This window comes from Trichoplusia ni, chromosome 18 (assembly GCF_003590095.1).
Source record: "Trichoplusia ni isolate ovarian cell line Hi5 chromosome 18, tn1, whole genome shotgun sequence".
Taxonomy (NCBI): domain Eukaryota; kingdom Metazoa; phylum Arthropoda; class Insecta; order Lepidoptera; family Noctuidae; genus Trichoplusia; species Trichoplusia ni.
In genome coordinates, this window is record NC_039495.1 from 6,955,454 (window position 1) to 6,980,162 (window position 24,709).

Sequence of the window (24,709 nt, forward strand, 5' to 3'; positions counted from 1 at the left end):
AAGATGAAATTATATATTCTCTATTGAGAGTCGTAAAGTATACATTGTATTTTTATAAATAAATGTTTTTATTATCAAATCTCTTTGATTTCTAAAAAAAAAAAACAATATAATACAACAAAACTCGTTTATTCTGAATCATCTTTCGTCCTCAATCACACAGCATCTTAAATCTCCGGATACAAAACAAATTAGCTTTATAACACAAACTAAGACAGTAGGGTGTCACAGGCGTGCACTGAGTATAATATCACTATACATCGCTTAGATATGGTACCAAGCATTCACAGTAAACGTGAACAAGCCTTTATTATTATGTATGAAGTGACTAAACAAATCGCAATAGGTTATAATATGTAGCAGCCTGGTCAAATGTAATTTCTACCAAAGTTTACGACAATAGAAAACATTCAAATCTATAGAAGCCACAATGACGTAATTTGGAGCTTAAGTGCGGCGATAGGGGGGCCTCTATGGTAATGCCATTTATTTTCAATAAACCACGTTTTGTTGATGTGCCATCTCCATACATTTGAACGTTTTCGATCAATGTTAAAGATTGACGAAATAAAACTTTGCTAGAATGGCAGTCGACAACTCAAGCGGTAATCACTTATCACTGGATACGAAAACTATATCTATATTTAAAATATATAACCAGTCTATTAAATTTCACGCATTTGAACAAAGAAGACAAGAACAAAACATTCCATATAGAAAAGAATTACGAAATAATACACATATCGAAATTAGGAAACGCGATTACTTATCGACTAACGTCACTCTCCAAGTAGTAAGTTACTTAGTTTATGAGAGGCGTAATATATCGCTTGAGTTGTCAAATAGAATCATTATGTGAACACTGTTTAAAAATATTAAAAGAGGACAAGGTAAAAATCTTAGGATTAATGAGTAATTAAATTAAAATACGGAAACATTTATAAAATGGGTAAGTCTATATTGACGTGCGAGCCAGTTCATGTCTTTAAATGTTGCTAAAATTTCATAAGAAATTTCTCCTGAGGAATCTCAGTAAGATATATTCATATAAGTATCTAATAGAATATCTTACATAGAACATTTCCCTTTTCATATATATCCAATATCCATTGGCTGAAAGAAATTGATGATTAAGTTGAAAACTATCTATTCTACAGACCTTGGGCACGTCATTATATGGAAATCGCTGAAGCACAGAATTACGCCAGTAAAATCATTTACAAAACACATCTGTAATTTTCATTTGTACATAATACAGTATAATCTAACAGAAAAAATGAAACCTTATCGATTATATTTATTATTTATTTATTGTGAGTGTTTCACAAGTATCTAAGTCGGTCTCAAAGTCCCATCTAAATATAATACAATGGTATAGATACAATTTTGTACAGTCGACCGTTGGACTGTTGCTAATTATGAAAATCGACCTTAATGCCTTGATATAAGGTGTCAATTTCAATAACACAGTCACGGTCCACTGTATTTTAAAAAGTTATTCACCATAGTGCTAGCAATATATTTAAGCTATTATAAAAGATGTCTGACTATATTATTGCAAAGACACCTATTCTTAAAATAGTAAACTGATCCTGTTGCTCAAAAACTGAACTAAAATGAAGGTATTGCTATCTCTTACTGGCATACGCTTTGAGAATAGGACAGCGATAGATAAGAAATTTCCAACCTATTTACATAAGTGTACACATTTTTATTTACCGTCGAAATTGTGGTACGATCTTCGTATGCCAGCTTCACGTAGTCCATCTCTCTCTTACATCATACAAGTAAAAAGGATACCAATAGCTTTATACAAGTTAAGTTCTTGTTAAGCAGAACCAGCGCTAATATGTCTTTACGACAGAGAAGTGACTGTTGTTAGAACATTAGAATAACTTTCTATTCTAAGAAACCCGACTTTAGGTACAATTTAATTGTTCATAAAATTGAAGTTGAGATTAATCTTAACCTGACACTACGTATATATTTACACTGACTTTTACTTCTTGAGTAGAAGAGTTCTGAAGTCGCTGTTGCTAAGGGGCTGCTTGTCGCCGTTGCTATGGTTACCGTTGCTATGGCTACCGTTGGCGTGGTCGCCGTTGGCTTGGCTCGTGCTTGCTGCTTGGGATGTGCTTGCTGAAGCCTTTTGTAAGACACTTGGAATGAAGCTGCTTAGCTGTGTTCGTCGCCTGGAAAAAAATATGTTTTTTTTTTTAAAACAGTGTTAAATTGATTACCGATGGGTCATGGCACTGTTGACTAACGTGCTTGCTGTGAAGAACTATGTACTTTGAAAAACAATAAGGGAACGTAATTGAACATGAAATCTCATTGAGTTTAGGTTTTATTGTTTAATGACTGACATACTTAATTTTAAACCTTTCTTTGTGGATCGACATTTAAGGGTCCGTATCTATGGGGTGAAAATGGACGTGAATGGATTGTATTTAAAGAATCTTAGATTTTTTTACAGATTAACGAAAAGTTGAGTTTAAGTAGTTATTACAGTTATTAATTCGTTAGTAAGATACCAATTAGGTTTTCTTGAGCTTTCCCGTACGGAATCTTCCACCACGAGTTCACTTGCACTTGACTTGTTTAAGTAATTTAGTACAAGGCAATCACAACACAGAAACCAGTGCCCCAAATAAAAAGTCAGCAACCCAAGATAGCGTGGTAGTTGCAGCTTTACTGAAGGATTATGTAAGTGTGTGTACTAACATGCCCCCTCCGGCGTCCCGCTTGGGCAGTCCGAGCGCGGGCGCGGCGGGCGCGGCGGGGGTGTCGCGCGGCGGCGGCGCGCTGAGCGCCACGTGCAGGCGGCGCGCGCCCAGCTGCAGCCCGTGCGCGCCCGCCGCCGCCGCCGCCGCCGCGCTCTCCGACGAGTACTCTACGTAGGCCAGGCCTTTGGGCCTGCCGTCCCTGCGACAATTAAGTATTATAGTATAGATATTCAAGAACAAAACGAATCATGTTCTTGACTGGGCATTCAAAATTTGTTAGACAGTGTAGATAGTAATACCATTAACATGTTTAAAATATCTGCTAGCAATTACCACATTGAAATTTAAATGTATCTATAGTCAACACATTGGAATTGTTATGGATATTTCTAAAAAAATGTATTTCTGATTCTGCCAATAATGCAAAGCAGTAGCTGATTTTTCGGCACATTAATTAATTTATAATTAAGCTACCATTAAAATTAAGTTCATAATTTCTGCATATATATAAATATGCTCATAATATGGTCTTTATTTCTTATGACATCATAACAAATAATAATAGAAATATAAATACAAATCATCACTTACTTATGCGTGACGACCCTCACATCCTTCAGTTCCCCGTATTTATCAAATATCTCGGCTAGCGCGTCCTTAGTGCAGTGCGAGAACGGCAGGTTCTTCACAAACAGCTTATTCTTCTCCGCCTCTGTTGAGTACTTGAAGGTCGGTTTGCTTTTCTTAGCGGAGTACCGTGAGAAGAACATCGGACGGCCGTCGAGCGGGATCCTGTCGTGTTTTAGGGCTTCATCTACTGCTTCCTAGAATTAAGGGAATTGGAAATTATTTGACTAGCTGTCGCCCACCTGCTATCGAAATTGATCCCACGGAAACATATTGTCGGGATAAAAAAATGATTCGGGTTAATTCTGGTTCTATAGTTTCTATGTATCAAGTTTCGTCTATCGGTTTAGCGGTTTTTGCGTGAAAGAGGAACATTGGATAACACTTATTACAATGGCGTGGAAGCTAGGATTTAACTTTATATTATCACTGCCATGAGAATAACAAATCGAACAGCAAATGCCAAAACAAATCTGAAATTGTTCTGTCGAAATCAAATAGAGCCTTATAACCATGGATCAAAATATATAGTTCTCTTATAGAACTATATATTTCACTGCAGTTGCAAGATTAAAGTTTTGTAATGAGAATACTCACAGGAGTTTTATACTGACAATAGCATATGGAACCTCCGAAAGCTTTGATGCCTTTCCTGACTCTCAGTGAGATGATGTCGCCGTACTGTGATAACTTATCTCTTAGATTCTGTTCGTCCACTCTGTAATATAAATACACCTTTTATTTAATACACTATTTTGAAATAAAAATAATCACAGAAACTTAATATTAACTGAGAGACAAAGTTCTTTGAAATTAACTCTAAGTAATATGACTTTATGAGTCTGTTGATCTAGTAAGTTTGATTCCCACCTAGGACAAATGTTTTTGTGAGGAGCACGTACAATTTATCTGTGTCTATATTTATTTATAATATGTATGTATTTAGAAAAATATAAGTATATTACCAGTTATATAGTTCTCATAATACAAGATTTGCTCATTATGAGACTAGTTGGGGCGTTGTTAGGCGTTGTTATTTTTCAACAGGGATTTACATGAAATCTAATATATGTACAGCATATATTTGCATCTTTACAAATGCAAGAGTTAGTACTCACTTGAATTCTAGATTACTAATGAACAAGGTGCAGGCGTCTCGCGTCCCGAGCCTGTGCGGGCTCGTGCTGTCTGTGCGCTGGCGTTTGCTCTCACCAACTGCGAATGTAGAATTACAGAGGTCAGAGAATTATTCTAAAATATTAATGTAATCTGCACAAATGGAAAATATTGAAACCTTAAGCAGGAGCTGAGGTCGCCAGCGGGATTGCTCGAAAGGGTTACCGCGACCTCGGTACACAAAAGGCAAAGACATGGGTTGGTTTTAGTCATTGGCCTAGCCTTTTCCCAACTATGTTGGGGTCGGCTTCCAGTCTAACCGGATTCAGCTACCAGTGTTTTACAAGGAGCGACTGCCTATCGGACCTCCATACCTCAGTTACCTAGGCAGCACAATATTCCTTGGTTAGACTGGTTATCAGACTTTCAGATGTAGGAATAACAGATGGGACCCACAATCATCGAAAGTAAGTCACTTTCTCCCGCTCAACAAAAAGCGAATTATGTCTAAAAGCTACCAAGATTGTTGACCGAGAGTTTAAAATAATCCATTACACTTTTCGTTTGACTTTTCGACGTTTTAAGTTGTAAATTACTGATTTTCATCACTTTTCATCGATGTTGTAAATATCATCACAACATAACCATAATTTGTGTTTCTCACCTTCCTCCTCATCTTCATCATGAGACCTCTTCACTCCGCCCCCCTCCGATTCCAAGTCCACCTCCATATCCCCACCCTTCTTCCTCTTCACATCACTGCTGTCATCGTTCCCGTCCGACTTCCGTTTCCCTTTACCTTTTTTTCCTTTGTCTTTACTATTATCTTTGCTGTCATCTTTATTCTTCTTTTTATCGTATTTGGATTTTTTGTTGTCATTCTGTTTGCCTTTCTGTTTCTTGTTGCCGATCATTTTGTCTTTCATTGCTTGGTAGCTGTCTCTCCATTCTTTGATTTTATCCTAGAAAAATGTCAAGGTGATAATATATACACATATATATATTCACATATTTCACTAATACTGACACTTGGCGTGTATTGATGTGAGGTTACGCTTTACTTGCCTCTTAGGCTATACCCGATGCGAAATATCATTAATATAAAAATAGAGTAGGCCAACGTTTTAAGAGAAAATCCTAAATACATAAGAAAATGATCGAGAAACTCAAAAGCGGTAATTTTTATCTTGCCTGCTACAAATTAGTGACCAGCCTACCTGTGTCAACCTGGCGTCAACCGCTGCTCATGGACTTAAACAGTAGACAAAACTTAAACAAACGTGGACTTAAAAGCCATAGAAGTAAGGTACATACCTCACAAGCATCCAAGCACTCCCTGAGCGTGCTAAGATGTCCATGATCCCTTTCATAGTCAGTCCACAGGCGCGCGATAGACGGCGGGTAGTCGTTGACCGCGCGGAGTGCTCGTCGCATCAACTCGCGCAGTTTGTGCTCAGATGGCCGGGGAGTGCGGTTACTCTCCAACGCTATCAACGCCTCCCAGTACTTTGACATTGTTTTGTTGTCACCATATTCTGTAAGAAATGTTTATACATAGTTGTAATGTGGGCAGATATTGTTACATATAGAGATATGTATCAATATCTGCCCACATTACAACCATGTATTCTAACAGGTGTGTTTTGACAACTTCACCTCATAATTACTAACTAACACTGGAGTGGGCAAGAATGAGCTATGAATTGTGAACAAATATCAAATTTTAAATTCATAAAAGAAAGTAAGCCTAAATATTACTATTGCCAATTAGGCAGCCTACATTAACACTACATCACTACATCATTACTGTCTTATAACAATCTAATAAGATTGTTGTAATAGAAATCTTCTGGGATTCCGTACGACAAAAACTTGTGAGAAGTATTGTTAGAATGGTTTTTATAATGTTTAACTTACTAAATATCTCCTCGAAGATTTCCTTGCCTTGTTTCGGGGCATTCAAGAGTTTGTACTCCAGCCGAGCCCAAAACAATGGCACTTCACAGTCATTTGCCTCTTCACCCCATGCCTACAAAACATAACAAGAAATTGTTGAAAACAAAGAAAAGTGAAAATAATACCTTTAATATAAATATAAAGTGAGAGAGGTCTATAAGCGAGGATATGAACTATCCGGAGTGATATTGTTGACTCCTTTTAACTATCCACTGCTTGACAAAACATTTTAATTTTACTATTTCTTATCCACGCTTTGTGTGTTTCTTCAAATAATTAACCTCTTACAACTCTCAATACCTAGTCTCATGAGTAGAACAGGAAAAATTGTGGGAAGGCCTTTTACCCAGCATTGAGCATTTTAGTAGTCTAAATCAAATTCAAAAGTTTCGAATTGGCTACTTAGACCAGTAATGATTATAGGAACACGGTATAGTATGTAGGGGAAGAGGACTACCAAGAAAACGATGGATGGATTGTGTGAAAGACGATATGGCTGCAAAGTATGTATAGAAGGAGGAGACATGTTGCGCCGACCAGAAATAATAATTGCAATAAGGACAGGGGAATGATAATCGTATAGTATCAGTATGTACCTCAGCAAGCGAATCCCACGCGAGGCGGAATGTCCGTCGCAGTCTGTCGACATCACCCTCGTCGTCCAGCTTGCTGCGGCGTCGTGTGTACTCCAGATAGGCCAGCCACAGGGCCTCCGCCTCCTTGTAGGACTCCATGCCCTTGGATAGCGCTGTCTCGAATATCGCCTTCACCTGAAATGTATATAAAAAGTTAGTTTTTAAATTTTCGCAGAAAAAGAATAAAACCTGTGTGTATTGCCACTAATTAGGGAATGGTATGGAGCTGATTTTTATTAATATAGTCGAGTATTTGAAGTTGGTACTTGTTTTAAGGCTTTTGCAATTGAATTCCATCCAAAAAATCCATCCAATCCAATCCATCAAAAAATCACTTTAATATTTTTGTTAGTAATAAAAAAAAACATCCAAATTTTTATGAAGCATGTTAAAAATAGAAAAAACGGTAATGATTTGTTCCTCCATTTCCATTTTAGAAGATGGGACAGACAATTTCTATTGTAAAGTAGTTTTAACACAAGTAGATTGCAGTACCAGAACTTTAGACCTTTTAAGACACAATGTCTAGATGGCAGCATCATAAACAGTACCTCCTCGAAGGGTTTGTCGTCCCTCTCGGCCAGCTGCATGGAGAGCGCCCAGAAGGCAGCCCTGCGCGGCTGGCGGCGGCAGGCGGCGGCCAGCGCGCGCGCCAGCGAGCCGCGCGAGCCCCGCGCCGCCAGCCGCGCCCAGCGCACCAGCAGCGACGCGCCGCCCGCCCCGCACTCCGAGCTGGCGCGGTCGTATAGCACCTGCGACACGACGTGCATGCAGGTTACTGTATAAGCACACATCTATTGCATCGGATACGTACTACAAATACTCTTTAAGATAAGATCTATTTTATAAGTATAGAAATTTGCAATGCAGATTAATATGCGTCAGTACCGTCCGTTACGTCATTAAAATATAAATTCATACTAAATAAAAAAAAATATTCTTTGGATTTTTTGTCAACTACGGGAATGCTAAACTATGTTTTCTTCTTTAGAATATATTAAGTACTTTTCTTATGTCACTTACCCTCATTATTCCATTACAATCGCATTCCGCATATAAATCGTCATGAGACAAATCTTTTACAGCATCTATGTATTCCTGGTACACTTGGCACTTCTCCTCTGCATTCCTGAGAGAATAACAAAATATAAACATTAATACCGGAAAAGTTCTCATTCACATAACTCCCTTTCCTCTTTGTCTGTCCTTTGAGGACGCTTATTCTGCTGTAGACAGCATAGCGTTTCCATACAAAACTTCTTTGTCTATGGACACATCGGAAATTTGCTAGTATTAAATGACTGTGAGTAGTTCCTACTTAGCCTTCTATGTGTCTATTATACTTTTGCAACGAAACCACGCCACCGATTCTGATAAAATATTAGCATGGACCCTAATTTCGGGCTCGCATAAATATTTTACTGCTTTTGGTCATGTTTTTTTTGATCGCCACCTTCCTTTGTTCTCTCTCTCTCCTCAAAAGTTAAATGTACATAATATATTAACTTACTCTGTAATCAGCAACTTGTCTTCAAAGGGTGTTATTTTGTGTAAAAAATCTACAGCTGCATCATGCTGCTTTTTCACCTGCAATAAATGGTTCTGTTAAATATCTCTTATTTCTTTGCAAACTACTATTTAAGATATGTATGTGTATTTTTGTTACTTCTTTCTACTCAAAACTGCTCAATAAAACGGCTTGACCAATTCTGATGAAATTTATGCATGGTTCAGAAATGAAATTAACTGACATCCTGAATTAGCACTGTTCGCAGAAATAGGATAATGTGTTTTCAACTACGAGCGACATTCACACAAGCAATTCCCTGGAATAAGGATGGTCACTTTAATGTACATTTACCTTATCAACATACTCCTGGTTATGCAACAGTAAGGCCAGCTCCTCCAGTTGCGGCAGCGCCTCGTCGCCGCGCAGCAGCGGCCGCGACACCATCTCCTCCAGGCACCACAGCACTCGCTCCTGCTGTGACTTGTACTCTGCGTCCTCCTCACTATACAAACAAATATATTATTAGTTTAGAAGACAAAAATGTAAAACTATTTTTTTTAAACAATTTCAGATTTCACAGCAATCAGTACAGTCACATAAAGAAGGCTTGAATTTGGCGATCTGACTAAACATCTAAACAAATATTATAAATGTGTATATAACTACTTCCATCTGGTTCTTAGGCTTTTAATGCTTTTCGTTTAACCAACGCAATTTGGTGTGGGAATAGTTTAACCCCCAAAAAGAACACATCCTACTTTTCACCCTAATAATAAAACTGGCGATGGCAAAATTTACTTTCGCGAAAGTAACTAAAAATTAGCCCTATCTGTCCGTTTCGTATCTTAACATAAACAAGCCACAAGTCACAACTAAAACATTTCCTATCTGAATCTACTCACGTCATAGTCTCCAACTGTGCCTTCTCTAGTTCTAGTTTAGCATCCCAGAAGATCTTCCCGGAGAAGGGGTCCGCGCCGGCGCGCTTCAGCACCTCGTCGAGCTGAGCGCGCGCCGTGGCGGGCTCGCCCACCGTCAGCGACCACGAACACCACTCGCTTAAGATCGGGATGGCTGGTGGTAAAATAAGTATTATGCTGTTATAAACTGACACAAATCAGGTTAAATAATAGCTTCTTGTTGAATGGGATTTGAATGGTCCATTTAATTATTTATTTTTAATATTTTACACAATTTGATGTAACTTTTTATCCTTGCTAAAACTCAACAAAGGCTATACAGTATACAGATTTGGGCAATTTTGGCTTTAGTTATTTGTAAAAGTTTTTGGGTAATTTTAATAGTACGCTGATGGAACAGAAAATCAGAATAATACTTTTTGAAAGTGAAAATCGGCCTTACTATTCCAGATTCTACGTCCTATTTCATGATGTAAACTTACAATAGCCATCCAGTGCAGCCTGCTGAAAGAGCTGCATCAAGCTCTCTCGTGACTGTTCAGTGTGCGCTAAAGTCTCTTCCGTCTGAAGCCGCATCAGCCAATGCTCTGCCCTTATAGCCGACAGCTGCTGTAAGCGCTCGAAGGCAGCGCGCCAGCGATCCAGCTCTGACAGGCCCCTGTGCAATAGGAGAAACAGATTATAATGGATATATATATTGATATATTTCGATGAATTGGAAGGTAGCCTTTTTGTCATAATATATGACAAGGCTACCCTCCTCTCTCCTAACTATTAATAACTTATCACATTACAGTCCTACATTTCTATATTACTTATTTTTAAAGAGTATTATTTTCTATCCTGAGATATTTTTAGCAAATATAATTGTTAAGAATGATTTTGTAGACCAACTAACATACTTACTTCTAAGCACAATTTTTTAATACATGAAAAGATTTTAATTTAACCGCATTGTCTGTAAATGTGAATGTTAACAAGGATTTAATACTTTGCACATAATCCAGAGTTTTGATAACTCTGATCATGATTGACGCGGTATGTACAACTTATCACGCCAGCTTTTTAACACTGAATTATTGACACTTCAAGTGGCTGTGCCATAAGTTTTTTGAGTGCCCACCCTCAAAAACACTTATGGCACAGCCACTTGAAAATCAACCAATTTTAGGTTGGATTTTAAACTTGCTCTTGAACAACATGAAATCGATTACTTATTTCATTTTTCTGCACAACCGGACTCGTCTCAGGAATGAGAATGCATATTGTTTAATTATGTGTCTATCTGGTGTGAAAATATGGCATCAAAAGTAAATAAGATTTGTGGGCAGGCCTACCATGCCCACACTAGTAGATTGGCCCCTGACTTAAAACTCAACATATTTGTGGATACCCAATAAAGTATTTGTTTTTCATATACTTATGAACATAAAGATTTAAGAACTCACCATAGTGCTTGGATCAGGTCAATGTGCTCATCATAATTGTAAGGATCCTCTGCAATCCTGGCTTCCAGTTCTGCCACTTTCCTCTCCAACAACTCATCATCATCTTCATCCTAATGATAGATTAGAACATATACTTTCAGTATAAGTAAATTAGTGTCCAATCTCAAGCAGTTGATAAATTGCAAGACTAATAAATTTCTATACAGACTATTTCCATTTGTCACATTTGTAATGTAGGTTAGAGGAGAAATAAATTCTCCTTAATGTATTTAAAAATGGTATCCTAGTGAGATTATGCATTTACTTTGTACATTGGATTTTCTCTTGTACTATAATGGAACAAATTGTACCAACTAACCTAAGAGTGATAATATTGACTTATTTTTGCTTACAATCTTTCAGAATAAGAGAGAAAAACAACTGTATGTAGACTAATTTTGACTCATTTGCTGCGTTTAAAAATACAACCTAAAAGCCTGTCTTACTAAGCTAATGTAAACAAATATCTGAATTTAATCCAATGTTTACATCAATACTGGCAGAGCTGTGTTTTATATACTAATGTATACATTAAGTTGAATGAGACCATCACTAATATTTGATACGTAGCCTTACGTAGGCAATTATTTTTTATCATTTTGTATACAACTCATTCACATAAACAGTGCAATAATACGTGACATTACTGTACCTACTTTACTAATAAAGATTTGTCTTATTATCTTACAAGAAGTATTTACGTATTCTCATTTGTAAGAATTAGCGAGGAAATTATACTAATTCAATAGTTTATAAGGTAAACAGGGTTAGAAAACGAGTATCGCTATAACGCAGAAATAGTGAGAAGGTCAACATACAATTTGGATTTTGGGAGTAACTTCGAACCCCAGTGAACTTGAACCGTAAGGTATCGTAGAGAATACTTAACAAGTAACAAATTCCTGTCGTTCTTTTGGGATTGAAGAACTAAGAAAATAGACGTAAATTATAAATAAAAAGACCGAGGAAAAAAGCAATAGTGTGTCAAATGATACGCACGGGCGTGCATATGTCGGAATCGTCTGAATCCGGTTCACCATCATCCTCTTCCACCACCACTTCTATCTCATTTTCTTCCTCCGATTCATTTCTAACTTCGTCCTCTACGATAGCCATTATTCACTACAAAACTCTACTGCTGTTTGATAACAAGTTTCGCAAACGATTATGGCGGACGAAAGCATTTGTCATTTTGTCAGAATAGTAGGGGTGGAACAAGAGAGTATTGATTTAATTACAAAATCGACTAATTGGAATGTCACTAAAATAATATTAACTTGAAGAATTATGTTTAAAGAACTATTTTACTAAAAGTTTAATCGCGAATTTACCATGAAAGGTCAATATTATGCTTTATGTTTGTTTTTTTTAACCAGTCAATTTTTACCGATCTTGGCCCGGCAATGGCTCGTGACTCCGTCCACAATATAAACTGTTGTAAAGTATAATCCTGTTTTTTTATTTAAGTCGAATAAACAGAACCTTAAAGATGCCTTTAAAATTATATGTACAAAGTTGCAGGGATCACCCTGCAACTCCGGTGAAGTAATTTTCGCGTGGAAGCTTATCAGTCTTACGTTCACATTTATGATGTTAGCAGGTACTTTAAGTTCTACTCGTACGTTGGGGATATTAGAAATGCTTTACACTTCTATATCTTATGCCTAATTTAACAGTGGATTTTAATTTCATATAGCAGATAAGTAGAATAATAATAATAGTAGCAATAGTTCGGTTTAGTAGATTCTTGTTCCATTGGAGTAGCTCTTATAGGTCTTTGGGTCTTTGTCTAAGAAATATAGTTGCGCCTGCCTCGCAGCGGGTACATTTGATCAGGGTATGGTGAAGGTACAGAATAAAGAGACAGTCATTGGCATTATTCCTTTATATTTACTATAAAAAATATGATTACATTGAAGTTCTTTAACATAAAATTATATGGATACCTATTTGTTAACATAAAATCAAATTATTCAGAAACTATTACATGATTCTCTAGTATTTTGATACTTTGGCACCAATTTAACTTCTAGTATTTATTCGATTCATCAATTAGTTTACAATGATCAGTAAATCATTATGTAGTACAAATTAAATGCACCAATATGGGAATAAAATCTAAATAGTTGAGATACTAACAATTTTAAGTACCTACTAAAGTTATGATTTCATGATACAATCCAATACGCCTTTCACATAGCATTTCAGACTTATTTTCGATACAATCCTTCCAATATCTTAAAAATAATAATATATTTTCATGCAATTATCTAATAGGACACTATGCTAACCTTCTTATCGTAAAGAGTAAATTGACGATACAAAAGAAAATGGAATACTCAAATAAAATAATGTCAGTCATGGTAAATAATATAATACTTTAGTCAATGAGAAATGCAGATAATAATAATTGTCTCAATAAGAAAATCTCGCATATCTAATTTAGGCATAACATTAATATATTCTAGGAGACGATGAATTATTCTATTGGATTCGTCCACCATTGAATACCGGTTCATACTAGTTTTAGCTAGTTTGAAGAGGTATTTAAAAGTGAAACTTGTTATTTAAAACCCTAGACTAGTTTTTAGTTTTAGGTCTAAAGTTACAGATTTGTAAAAGCGTCTAGGACGAGAAACATCGAATTAGATCAAGTTCTATACCTGGAAAATTGCTAATATATTATATCTGGCCGCCATTTTAGTATCATAAATTGATGACACAGTAATATTAGAAGATAAATTGTTTATGTATCTATGACGGACGACACGTGACCCTTAATGAGGTAAAGTACCAGTTCATTAGCAATTTCCCAGGATTATACGAATCATTAACATTTAATTGACAAACACCATTTAGACTAATGAAAGCTTTAAAGGAACTAGAAATTACGGGATTTACTTACTAAGGTATAAAAAACAGAGAACGGAATGGCACAGTCCGATAATTATAATAAATGCAAGTCAGATCGATACAATATAGGCCACACTACACAACCTAGTGTTATATATTCGAAATGGGGCTTTTCATATCATGGCAGAATAACTGGGGTTATGTCTGCTTCAGTGGCGTAGCTACGGGGGGGGGGGGGGCACAGGGTGTCATTAAATCGGGGGATTCACTAGCACTAGCTCAGTTCTATCTAGAATCTCAGTTAATTTGTTATTTCTTCAATTTTATAAATAATAATAAATTATCCATGTTTTTACTATAGAAAATTACCATAAAACGTTACGCACCGGGTGCCACCTAAGTAAGCTACGCCACTGGTCTGCTTACAAACAGTCATAATTAATATTCAAAGACTATAATAGATTGGTAAAATAATACGTAGAACACAGACATACCCAGTTAAGTTCTACAAAATATTCCACATTAATTTACTGCATTAAAACAACTCTTCAATGGGCCTAACATCGCTTCTTGAAGTAATATTTTCGTGGGTTTTCATGGAAAAGAGATGCCGCGATACGCCGGGTAGTGCACTGTCACACTTCCACAAATACAGAAATATTACTTTAAAACGTGACGTGACCCCTAGTGAATTTCAACTTTTAAGCATGTTATCTATAAACAGTCAAATGCATAAATCATTATAAATTACAATTACAATCGTCATATCAATAAACTTTTAATACAATTAAACATGGAATATTCTGCGCTCTGTAAATATTGCATTCTTCTTAATACTATAGAGAGATAAACATTCTAGGCTATAGATATCGGTATACCTATAATAAAATCGTCCTATAAAATATAAAAGGAAAATAATATTTGAGTAAGAAAATAATACTTATGACTGTAATGTTCATTAAAATATATGGCTACGTATTATAAGAAAGAGTATTGCACATTACTTTCCACAAAATACTTCATTTCCACAAAATATAAAGGTCTTAAAATTCAATTACCTAGTTACAATTGTGTATCCTGTTGACCGCGGAAAAGTCATTAGTGTGTAATTTTTAAGAGAGAATCTCAAGTACATATGGCAGCACTCATTTCTAGTGATGGAATTAATCGACTTCTCTTTACAAACATAAGTCGATTTTCAACAAATCTCTGAAATAGTTTAGTCGATTATTTATATTACTTCGTGCGATATATTTGTATGAACGTTACAGTGTGTACGACAGTTACACCTAACTGGAAGTAACACAATAGGGGATGGCGCGTAGAATAGAGTTGACGACGTCACACGATGCCGGCAGCTGGACAGCCGTACTAATGTCCAGCTAGAATGAAAAAAAACAATTACATAAATATAAACAAGATAGTTACACGTAAGAGCCCTTTAGTTCGACCTTATATTATGTCCAAGGGAAAGACCCAGTTTTGAAAGGTAGTTATTAAGATCAACATGTGTCTAAAGCTGAGTTCAAACATAAGGAAAGAGTACCAGCTGTGTGCGGCAGTTCGGAAGTTCGTTTTGTGTATTGTATGTAGTTAGTTTTCGGCTGATTTAAACATGTTCTGAAGGCATTGCTACTTTCAAGGTCATCTCTAAGCATACAAAGTCCAAAGTTGAGAAATATCGAGTTCTTTCTACATTTCACTGAATGGGAAAAGACAAAAGACACTTAAGGACGACATTTTGCTATGAGTTGTTCTTGAACACGTTGGTAAAAGTCTGGTATAGTACCTGAGCGGTGCGCGTACACTATGCGGTGGTAGTGGTGCTGGCCCCGCTGGCCGCCTGCATCTGCATCTGGCGCTGCATCTGCTCCAACATCTCCTGCATGCGACGGAGCTCGGCTTCCTGAGGACAAAACGACAATAGGCCCATAAAATTACTGGTAATCGAGGTTTTAGTACAAAGCACTGAATTGATTAACTAAGTTTACAAATATATACCAGTTGTAACTGGAAAGATAAACCTTAAAACAGTGAACAGTGCGCCTTCATGTCGTACCCAAAATATACAATTGTTTGCATAAAGAACTATAACGCATGTCAATGATAATAATACCACTTTTTGGGTCTAAGCTTTAAGTCTGCCATTGGTATTAAAAAAGAGAAACAGCATAGAAGAATACTTGACGAAGTTTAATTAAGGGCTATCTGTCTGTCACAATACTCTATTTACAGAAAATCACATGAATATTAAAGCAAATAATTGTTACCTTTTCACGCAGAGCACGTTCGCGGTCAGACGGATCTTCAGATCCGTTCGTAAGTCCGTTAGATTCGGCCTCGCTCAGTCCGCTCTCCGTTGATCTATAACATTAGAATATATATATAATATAATTATGTATAATTAAATGGAGATTTTCGGTTCATCAGTTAGATAATAGTTCCGAGAGCAAAATTTTAAATATAGAGACATGATGAAATGAATTTACAATAGCTCAATATAGCAGAAATCTAAGAATGAAAAAAGAATCAAATTCCGATAATATTCTCGCAAGGATATGGCTTTTAGGCTCTTAATATCAGCTACTTCTAACTTCTAAACATAAACATATCTCATCATCACCATCCGACCGATTTCGGCAATGGCGACCGTTTCAACTCCTATACTAAAGTTTATGAGAACAAGAAAATATCTTTAAGACCATAACTAATTTATCCATTTACAAAAATTAGCCTTGAACTACATTAACGTAAACACTGTCAAGATGAACAACAATTTATCTCATTTAATCTAATTAAAACCTCGAGAACAACTGCAGTAACAAATGGTAATTTGAATCATTATTCATAACAGATTGCGACTTAGTTTACTTTCTAAGTTTCTAGCTGTTACCGGTAAACGTTATGCGAACCATTCAAGCAAATAATTAGCTGGTTATAGCATACTAATGGAATAGAATAAGTTATTTGTGCATGCGTACACGCAGCTTTGCTGTATGTTTTTCTATAATAGTTGGCCCGCTTGTATGTCGATTATAGCTGCTAAATCATTACCCTCCTTTAACGCAGTTGGATAAATGTAGCCTATGTGCTTATCAAAGGAGTCAGGTAGCTTTATACAAAACTATCGAAATCAGAACAGCCGCTTGAGTGGGAACACGTAACAAGGATGGACACAACTAAACACAGTCTTAATACTTGCACCCTTATAATATTCGTGAGTCTCATATTGAGCAACATCAACTTTTCAATTTCGTCTCTATATACTTCGGGCGGCGTATTTGAAAATCACCTTAAGTCGCAGGTAGGAGATTATATATGACAGACGTAATAGTTACATATTGACTGTACTTTACGCTTACACCGCTTAAAGCCGGATACAAACTACTATAATTAAAAAAATCAATCCGCGGGCTATGGAATTCATCCTTGTGTCGCAGAATTTTAAAAATACTTAAGACACGTACTCTAGTCATCCAGACAGAACGCGGGGATCAAAGCCACGATGCGTCGCACTCAGTGGCCACTCGGCTATCCGTACAATCAATACGTTTGATTTGTCACGTGAACAGTCCTTCATCCAATTTATGTCACCTTTATCATAACAATTGTTTGAAGAATGAAAGGAAAATATAAGGCAGATCATAGGGCCTATTGTTCCACTTTCATAAATATTTATTTATAATATAATAGAAGAATTATTGAGGCTAATGGATCTCTATAACATTCGATCGAAGCTAAATATTCAACGCTATTGTAGATTGAATGCCGAGTTACATAGTAAAAAAGGTATTGTTCGGTCACCGGTGACCTACACGGCGTTCAAACGTATAAAGACTATTTTATATTATCCTGCATTGACAGAAAAGGTAATATGAGTGTAATAATGCGTTAACGAGATTTATACCGAGTAGGGTTTTCCGTATATACTTTTATATAGAGATAGAAAGATCATTTGAATACACGTCTTGGCCTGTATGTTGAAGGTATATAAGGAATGTGAGCACTTACGTGTGTCGCTTGGGCACTTGTCCGCTGCGCGCGAGTCGTTCAGATCTGTAGTTCTCGTAGTGAACCTCTTGGGTCACTTCTTGCAGGTCTTGCATGTGAGTGCTGTGTACAATAGGGATGTTTCGATTTTTATTATGAAAATAGGTGATGTTAAGGAGATCGTGACATTCACGCAGAAATTCAAGCTAAATAAATAATATTCATAAAAAATGACTTTCCTTTACTATCTTTCAGTGGCGAAACATTGAAGGTTTGTTATAAATTAAAAACATTGTTTTAAAAATATATTCTCAGAAGCTAAGTACATATTTCCAAATTAAAGATTAATATTTTTTTGAACGTTAAGTTACTGTTTTTATACATATGTAGAACAATAAAGAAGGCAGGAAGAAAGAGAGGTCCTATTTTGATAAAACCTCTCTTTCTTCCTTCCTTCTGGAGAAAAAATTGACGAGTACAAAACATCTGAGGGCATGGCACGGGAGTGCCCCAGCCAAGTCTTACAATATACTCACATAAGCATAGTCCTGAGCTTGATGAAGTCACAATGCTCGGGGTTCTCGACCTCGACCACGCCCCAGGGGTAGAGGCGGCCGCGCACGCGCCGCCCGCGGACCTCCAGCTGCTGGCCCGCGCCGCACACCGCGAACGGGACCGCCTCTTTTAACTGGCGGACCTGTATTGCCCGGACAAGCCATTAGAATTATCATCAATAAAACATGTTCATATGATGCAAACCTCTAAATTATGCATAAGTGAATCGATCATGGGTAACCATCTTTGTCATAACGAGTTCCTCCTTATTCATACATCTTTGACAGTCTTAACAGGTAGTCAGTAGCTAAAAAGTCTGACAATCAGTCTAACTATTGTATTGCCCAGGTAACTGGGTTGAGGAGGTCAAATAGGCAGTCCGGTCAGATAGCTCCTTGTAAAACACTGGTACTTAGCTGAATCCGGTTAGAATAGAAGGCTAGACCGATGATGATCATCATGAATAAAATAGTAATAACGGAAACTAAAGCCGTTTATAATTTCTACCTGTTCCTTGTAGTCCTCGTCTTCATCACTATCGCAGTCCGGCAGGGGGTAGATCTTAATGCCTTCGCGTTCGATTTCTTCCATAACCTTTACAATAAGTTTATTCTATTAGTCAAAACGTTTTACTTGAAAGAATCGAAAATATAGGTATTCCTTATTAGAAAAATAAGTCTTTTTTTTATTAACAATAAAAATGTCAGATTATAATTGTTGTTCCACTTCCAGGTTTCCTTAGGATGTTTTGCGATTGTGCATGCATACAAGTATGTTCATTAAACATCAAGGCTAAGGCCCGGTTCACATCTAACGGAAAATGCACTGCATAATGATAGACAAACATAATTATGATAAAACGTCCAACCTCCCGCATTCGTCGCACTCACTCATAGTTTGACGGTCTTTTCTGGCTTCACGTCACGCATTTTCCATCAGATGTGTACCAGTGAGCTTTAGTAAAATATGACAGTATATATTTACCCTAGATTTGAGCCTCTGCACCTCCTTCTTGGTGAGACAGTCAGCTTTGGCGATAACTGGCACAATGTTGACTTTGTTGTGCAATTGCTTCATGAATTCAATGTCCAGCGGTTTCAGCCTATTATCAAAGACGAAAATAAATTCTAATTGAATTGCCAAGGTTCATTATATTATATACTAGCTGACCCAGCAAACGTTGTTTTGCCGATTTTTTTTTTCTAGTTGTATTTATTTTTAATGCCACATTATAAAAAAAACAAACAATTTCGTCCAAAAAATAATTTTTTTTTTTTAAGTGTGAGCAACCCTTATCACTTAGGGGTAGGAAAAATAGATGTTGTTCTATTCTCAGACCTACCCAATACGTATACAAATTTCATAAAAATCGGTGGAACCGTTTCGGAGGAGTACGGTAACTAACATCGTGACACGGGAATTTTATATATTAGAAGAAACAAATTCATAATTTCGGCCTTATCATCCTTGAAAGAACAATACAGTATGCACGATATACAACTATGGCAACTCACCCATGTCCAAACGGCGAGATGAAGTAAAAGCAGCAATGTATGCGGTTGTCGACAATATTACGGCGGTTGAGACCGCTCTCGTCACGCAGGAATCTTTCGAATTGTTCGTCGATGTATTGGATTATCGACTGTAAACAAACACATATTTTTCAGTAATGCACGTCAGTTTTTTTCCTTAGACGAACAGCTGACGTCATTTCCCGCTTTTTGAATACCACACACACTAGGCAAGATAATTTACATATTTTGTCTATCTTGTCATTTCAGACTGGAACGTAGAACCAAAGTTTAAGGATAATGGGCTTTTTGGGGTAGCCAGTTAGAAAATGTGGACTCCAAAGAGCTTAAAACGATTGATGACGAATTTGACATGAAAAAGTATGTTTATTCAGCAAACATTTATCGTGTTTGCTGAATAAACTGCGTAACCTATAGTACAAAAACTTAAACATTACCAAAAGGAAGCAATTTCTTTACCAATACAGCTATAAGAAAGCTTCTTAAAAAAAATTACAAAGAAGTTCTTTTATATAACTAGATACAGATGGTCCACAGTTCCACACATGTTAGTCAGACATTAGTCATTCAGAGTAATCGAGCGAGGGGTCGCCAACAGATAAAAGGAATGACGCATTCGTTTTATTTTTGTGATAGCTACTTCAAATAACGACAGGTTAAGTAGCTGAAGTTGGAATACAATTATTACTGAATTCAATAAAATCCAGTCTAGTGAGAGTCGAACTCGCGACATTGTGGGATCCGTACAAACCGTAGGTCCCAGAAAATCAAATTTATAACAAATTTTTAAAATTGAACACCGCACTAACCATTGTTGAGTCGCAATTTCTATTTTTATATGAGTTGAAATTACAGCTGCCTAGCCATCACGGTTTATGAGATACAGCCTAGTGATGATCGGATAGACGGAAGCGGAAACTTAGCAATAGAGTTTTATCCTTTGCGTAAGAAGCCCTAAACTCCAAACAAAACCCAAATATCTCATCGTTACGCGTCGGTCAAAACCCAGATCTACTATCCTCGTTAAGATTACTCGACACTTAAATTGAGTTTTTTTCGTATTTTGTATCCCTAAATATCGTTTATTTCGTCAAGTATTTATAGATAGCAGCTTAACCAGTCGATGGCACACGTACGTAGGTCACATTTTTGACCCGAAGCGGAATGAACGCGAAACCTTGACCTCACAATGCAGTTGTCCCGTTGCGGCGTATAAAACGCTAATGCAATCTGGGTCAGATGCATACAACTTTTAAGAACGTAAATAAAATGTGTGTAGTTTCGATTTTGAATTTAAAGCCGCATTTAATATAATTTATTTTCAGTGTAATATGTGATGTTGTTTTGTTAGTATACTGTAAAGTAAGACTACTGGAATTTTAGCACAATTTTTGAACATAATATTGATACGAAATATTTTAAATCAATAAAAAATTGTTTATTCTTCAACCATCAAACTGTTTCATTTACGTAGAAAACTCCTTTTAAGTAAACATAACTGTGTTAGGAAGCCCCGCTTTTCAATAAATCAGTCAATATGGTAAAAGTTGTGTATAATAAAGAATAATAATTATGCCAATACATTTTAAATATATGTATTTCTAAAAATTTTTTAAGGTGTTCACGCCATCAATAATCTAAATGTCCAATCATTTGTCGGCAAACGTCGACTAACAATTAGATGATTGCGTGATAGATGAGAAATTCCAACATAATATACCAGTCCTATTGTATACCAGTAGCGAACTAGTTATAACACGATACATTTAAAAAGAAATATAAATATGCATTTAGAAAAGATAAAATTTTATCCTGTACTGATTAATTTGGATTAACAATTTAATTTCTGGCGGCACCCGGCCCTTCTGTTTCATCAGGTTTCGTTGTCCAGAACTTATCCCTATCAAAACAATTTCCTATATGCCGAATTATTCTGTAGACAAAATCTTTTTAATGAAAGAATAACAAGGGAATGTCCAACCTTGAGTCCTAAGAAATAAAACACTGCCGTTAAATTGCTTTTTCAAGGAGAGTCCAAGAGGATAATGGTATGTTTAACTTGAGACTGTTAGATTATATGATTCCAAGATAACTAGCATCAATCCTACTATTATAAACGCGAAAGTGTCTATGTATAGATGTATGGACGTGTGTTACGTTGCTAAGTTCACGCAAATAAGAATCGATTAAGAGGTAATTTGGTAAACAGATTGTTTGTCGCCAGGATTAACACATACAATAGATTCAATGCTCCCGTAGGATTTACGATAGGCAGCGGGAGGACGAGCACATCTAGCTCTAAAAAAAACAGTGAATAGTTCAAACTTACGCGGAAGCAGTCAGTGTTGTCGATGGCGTCTCCGTATCCTGGCGTGTCCACTACGGTCAGGCGTAGCTTTACTCCGCGCTCCTCTATTTCCACCGTGGACGCATCAAGTTTGACAGTCTGATTGGTCTTTTCTGCAAAGGTTATTTTGTTATATGTCTATGCTAGACTGTAATGAAAGAATCTTCTCGAAATAAGAATAGGTACTTAATTAAAAGCGCGATATATTTGCCGACAAACATACATACAAACTGAGTTTCACTCAAGTTGGTTGAAAATTAGATTAATTTCATTTAATTGCCATTTTAATTTCATTTGGTAGCCGACCCCAACATAGTTGGGAAATGGCTAGGCCAATGATGCCATTTCAATAATATGCCAATTTCCACCTTACTACTTAAAGGAAGGACTTTTAATACCATTCTGTTGTATTCAAACATCAAGATCAATATAAGGAGGTTACAATAAACATTTTCCTCATTTATTTGTATACAGGATAAAGTTGTAGAACACAATATAATGGGTCACTTTTAACTGCTATAAATATATCTAAGTTTATCAAAATGTCTTTTTCTACCTCATGAGAGTCTATGCAAACTCTATGCAAGTCATTGCCATTTATGAAACATATTTAATTCTAGGAATCTAGACATCTATTTTGTAGATAGCTTTGATAAATAAAATAAAAAAAAAAACAAAACAAGCTTATAAAAACTTAAGAATAGAAGATGAAGAGAATAAGGTAATTCCTCTGAAGCTTTAAAGCACAAATAACAGCTTGATAAAATGTGGTGGTCTCTCCTATAAAGACACATAACTGGCACAGCATTCAATATCTAAACAAACTATAGCTATTTATACTAACCAATAGCATCAGGAATAACTCGCTCTGGGTACAAGTCTGTCAAGAACAAGGAGTTGACCAGAGTGGACTTCCCCAACCCACTTTCACCAACCACCATAAGAGTGAACTCAAAGCCCTTCTTCACAGACTTCCGGTGGACCTGGTTGGGTAGGTTAGCAAAGCCAACATACCCTGGGGTTTCTAGGTTGGAAAACTGAAACAATAAAGAATAATAATATGATGTTTTTGCCCCTAGAGCTATGAGGTGACTTTGTGATTCACAATATTTATCCAAATATTATAGTTTATTTGAGTTGTAGCTTATAAAACTGATAACTAATGTACATATTAATATTGTTTTTTTTTTAAATTACTTGAATCTGTTGTATTTAATCAATAAATTCAGATATAATAAGTAGGAAAATATCATTCTTATAAGCACATACAGTAAAAAAAGAGCAAGTAAATAATAAAAACACAACTTTTAAGTTATGTTTAACTACATCAGAGTATGTGTTAAGTTTAAATTAGAATCATTCTGTTTGTATAATTAGGGAGCCAGTTATCTATTGAAAGTAAATGAATAAGTCCCATACCAACATGTTTAATCACAACAGGACTCGATAAGCGAGCGGCGCGATACTCAAACATCAGCATTCATTACATCTATCGTACACAGTTATGTACCAAATTCTAAGTGACACATATACCGACTCACAAGTTAAATATTCAGTTTGCGTCGTTACCGACACACTTTCTTTATACAAATATCAATATAAACTTCTCTAGGAGAATGCCGCCCAATTCTAAACAGGATATTATCACATATACACTTTGGAAATTATTAAACAATGTTTTCTTCGATAATTTAGACAATGTCCACTTCGCCGAGAACGTTCATATTTAGATTACTTACGTTTTTATTTGATGTTTCGCTGGACATTTTCGGTATTTCACACTTTTATCGTTCTGGTTTTTAACTTCTGTTCTTTCAGTGATTTACTATAATTTATTATGATTTTCAAAATCTAGAATGCGTCATACCTATACCTCTAACAAAATTCAATTCGGTTTGGCTGTGAATGAATGAATGACATTCCTTGTAACTTAATGACAGTAAGACAAAAGTATTGCCATACATAATTTTAAGAAAACCCTTCCTTCTCATTTATTTTGTTCGGTATAAACGGGATAAGGATAACAGAAAGTAAGACAAACAAAGGAAGCTGAAGTTACTATTAAAATTTATATTTTAGTATCCCTTCGTCCTTGTGTTGCACGTTACTCACTTTTACTTTATACTCTGTCCGCGCTAAGTTGTCCTTTTGACAGATTTGTGCTGAAAAATTTTGAAATCTTTTAAGTAAAAAAAAATAATTAAATTGTTAAAATTAAACTGGCAATTTGTTAAAACTAATTGCCTGTTTCTTGTTATTAAGAACCCACATATAAGTCATGGTGTGGTGAGCTGCGGTGTATTTTTCTCCCGTCAAACTTTAATAATTACTTTGGCGATAATAATTTCGGACGGATTTTTTGTTTAATACTAGATATAATATGTAATAACGTAAATAATTTTGAAAATATGTTGCGCATTTAAAATATTTTTTTACGAAAACAACACTTCACGCA

The 24,709-nt window shown here is 36.1% G+C and overlaps 2 protein-coding genes across 2 annotated transcripts; both read right to left on the reverse strand.

Annotated features, from left to right (window-relative positions):
- Positions 1 to 110: 110 nt before the first annotated feature.
- Positions 111 to 12,169, reverse strand: LOC113502965 (squamous cell carcinoma antigen recognized by T-cells 3). The gene is made up of 17 exons (XM_026884741.1): positions 11,977 to 12,169; positions 10,939 to 11,048; positions 9,973 to 10,148; positions 9,473 to 9,644; positions 8,922 to 9,072; positions 8,571 to 8,647; positions 8,084 to 8,189; positions 7,612 to 7,812; positions 7,022 to 7,195; positions 6,387 to 6,498; positions 5,784 to 6,004; positions 5,134 to 5,431; positions 4,472 to 4,568; positions 3,951 to 4,071; positions 3,318 to 3,550; positions 2,725 to 2,925; positions 111 to 2,192 (listed from the first exon to the last, which is right to left on the reverse strand). Exons 1-17 carry the CDS (start codon positions 12,091 to 12,093, stop codon positions 2,000 to 2,002), a joined length of 2,760 nt encoding a protein of 919 aa, XP_026740542.1. The 5' UTR covers positions 12,094 to 12,169; the 3' UTR covers positions 111 to 1,999.
- Positions 12,170 to 13,335: 1,166 nt separating this feature from the next.
- On the reverse strand, positions 13,336 to 24,171 carry LOC113502968 (septin-1). Its single transcript, XM_026884746.1, has 11 exons — positions 23,994 to 24,171; positions 23,099 to 23,291; positions 22,237 to 22,367; positions 19,890 to 20,017; positions 19,360 to 19,477; positions 18,883 to 18,969; positions 18,357 to 18,517; positions 17,842 to 17,943; positions 16,101 to 16,194; positions 15,620 to 15,736; positions 13,336 to 15,212 (listed from the first exon to the last, which is right to left on the reverse strand). The coding sequence occupies exons 1-10, from the start codon at positions 24,018 to 24,020 to the stop codon at positions 15,638 to 15,640; spliced, it is 1,140 nt and encodes a 379-aa protein (XP_026740547.1). The 5' UTR covers positions 24,021 to 24,171; the 3' UTR covers positions 13,336 to 15,212; positions 15,620 to 15,637.
- Positions 24,172 to 24,709: the final 538 nt, after the last annotated feature.

What these genes read in the sequence shown, in the direction of transcription:
- LOC113502965 (XM_026884741.1), bottom strand. Translation starts at nt 12,093, where the DNA reads ATGGCTATCGTAGAGGACGAAGTTAGAAATGAATCGGAGGAAGAAAAT. An exon ending in ATTGTCAGTATAAAACTCCT is followed by an intron (nt 3,551 to 3,950) that starts GTGAGTATTCTC and finishes CCTTAATTCTAG; the next exon opens with GAAGCAGTAGATGAAGCCCT. An exon ending in CGGGACGCCGGAGGGGGCAT is followed by an intron (nt 2,193 to 2,724) that starts GTTAGTACACAC and finishes ATTTTTTTCCAG; the next exon opens with GCGACGAACACAGCTAAGCA.
- LOC113502968 (XM_026884746.1), bottom strand. Translation starts at nt 24,020, where the DNA reads ATGTCCAGCGAAACATCAAATAAAAAC. An exon ending in ACAACACTGACTGCTTCCGC is followed by an intron (nt 20,018 to 22,236) that starts GTAAGTTTGAAC and finishes GTTTGTTTACAG; the next exon opens with TCGATAATCCAATACATCGA. An exon ending in ATCTCGCCGTTTGGACATGG is followed by an intron (nt 19,478 to 19,889) that starts GTGAGTTGCCAT and finishes CTTTGATAATAG; the next exon opens with GCTGAAACCGCTGGACATTG.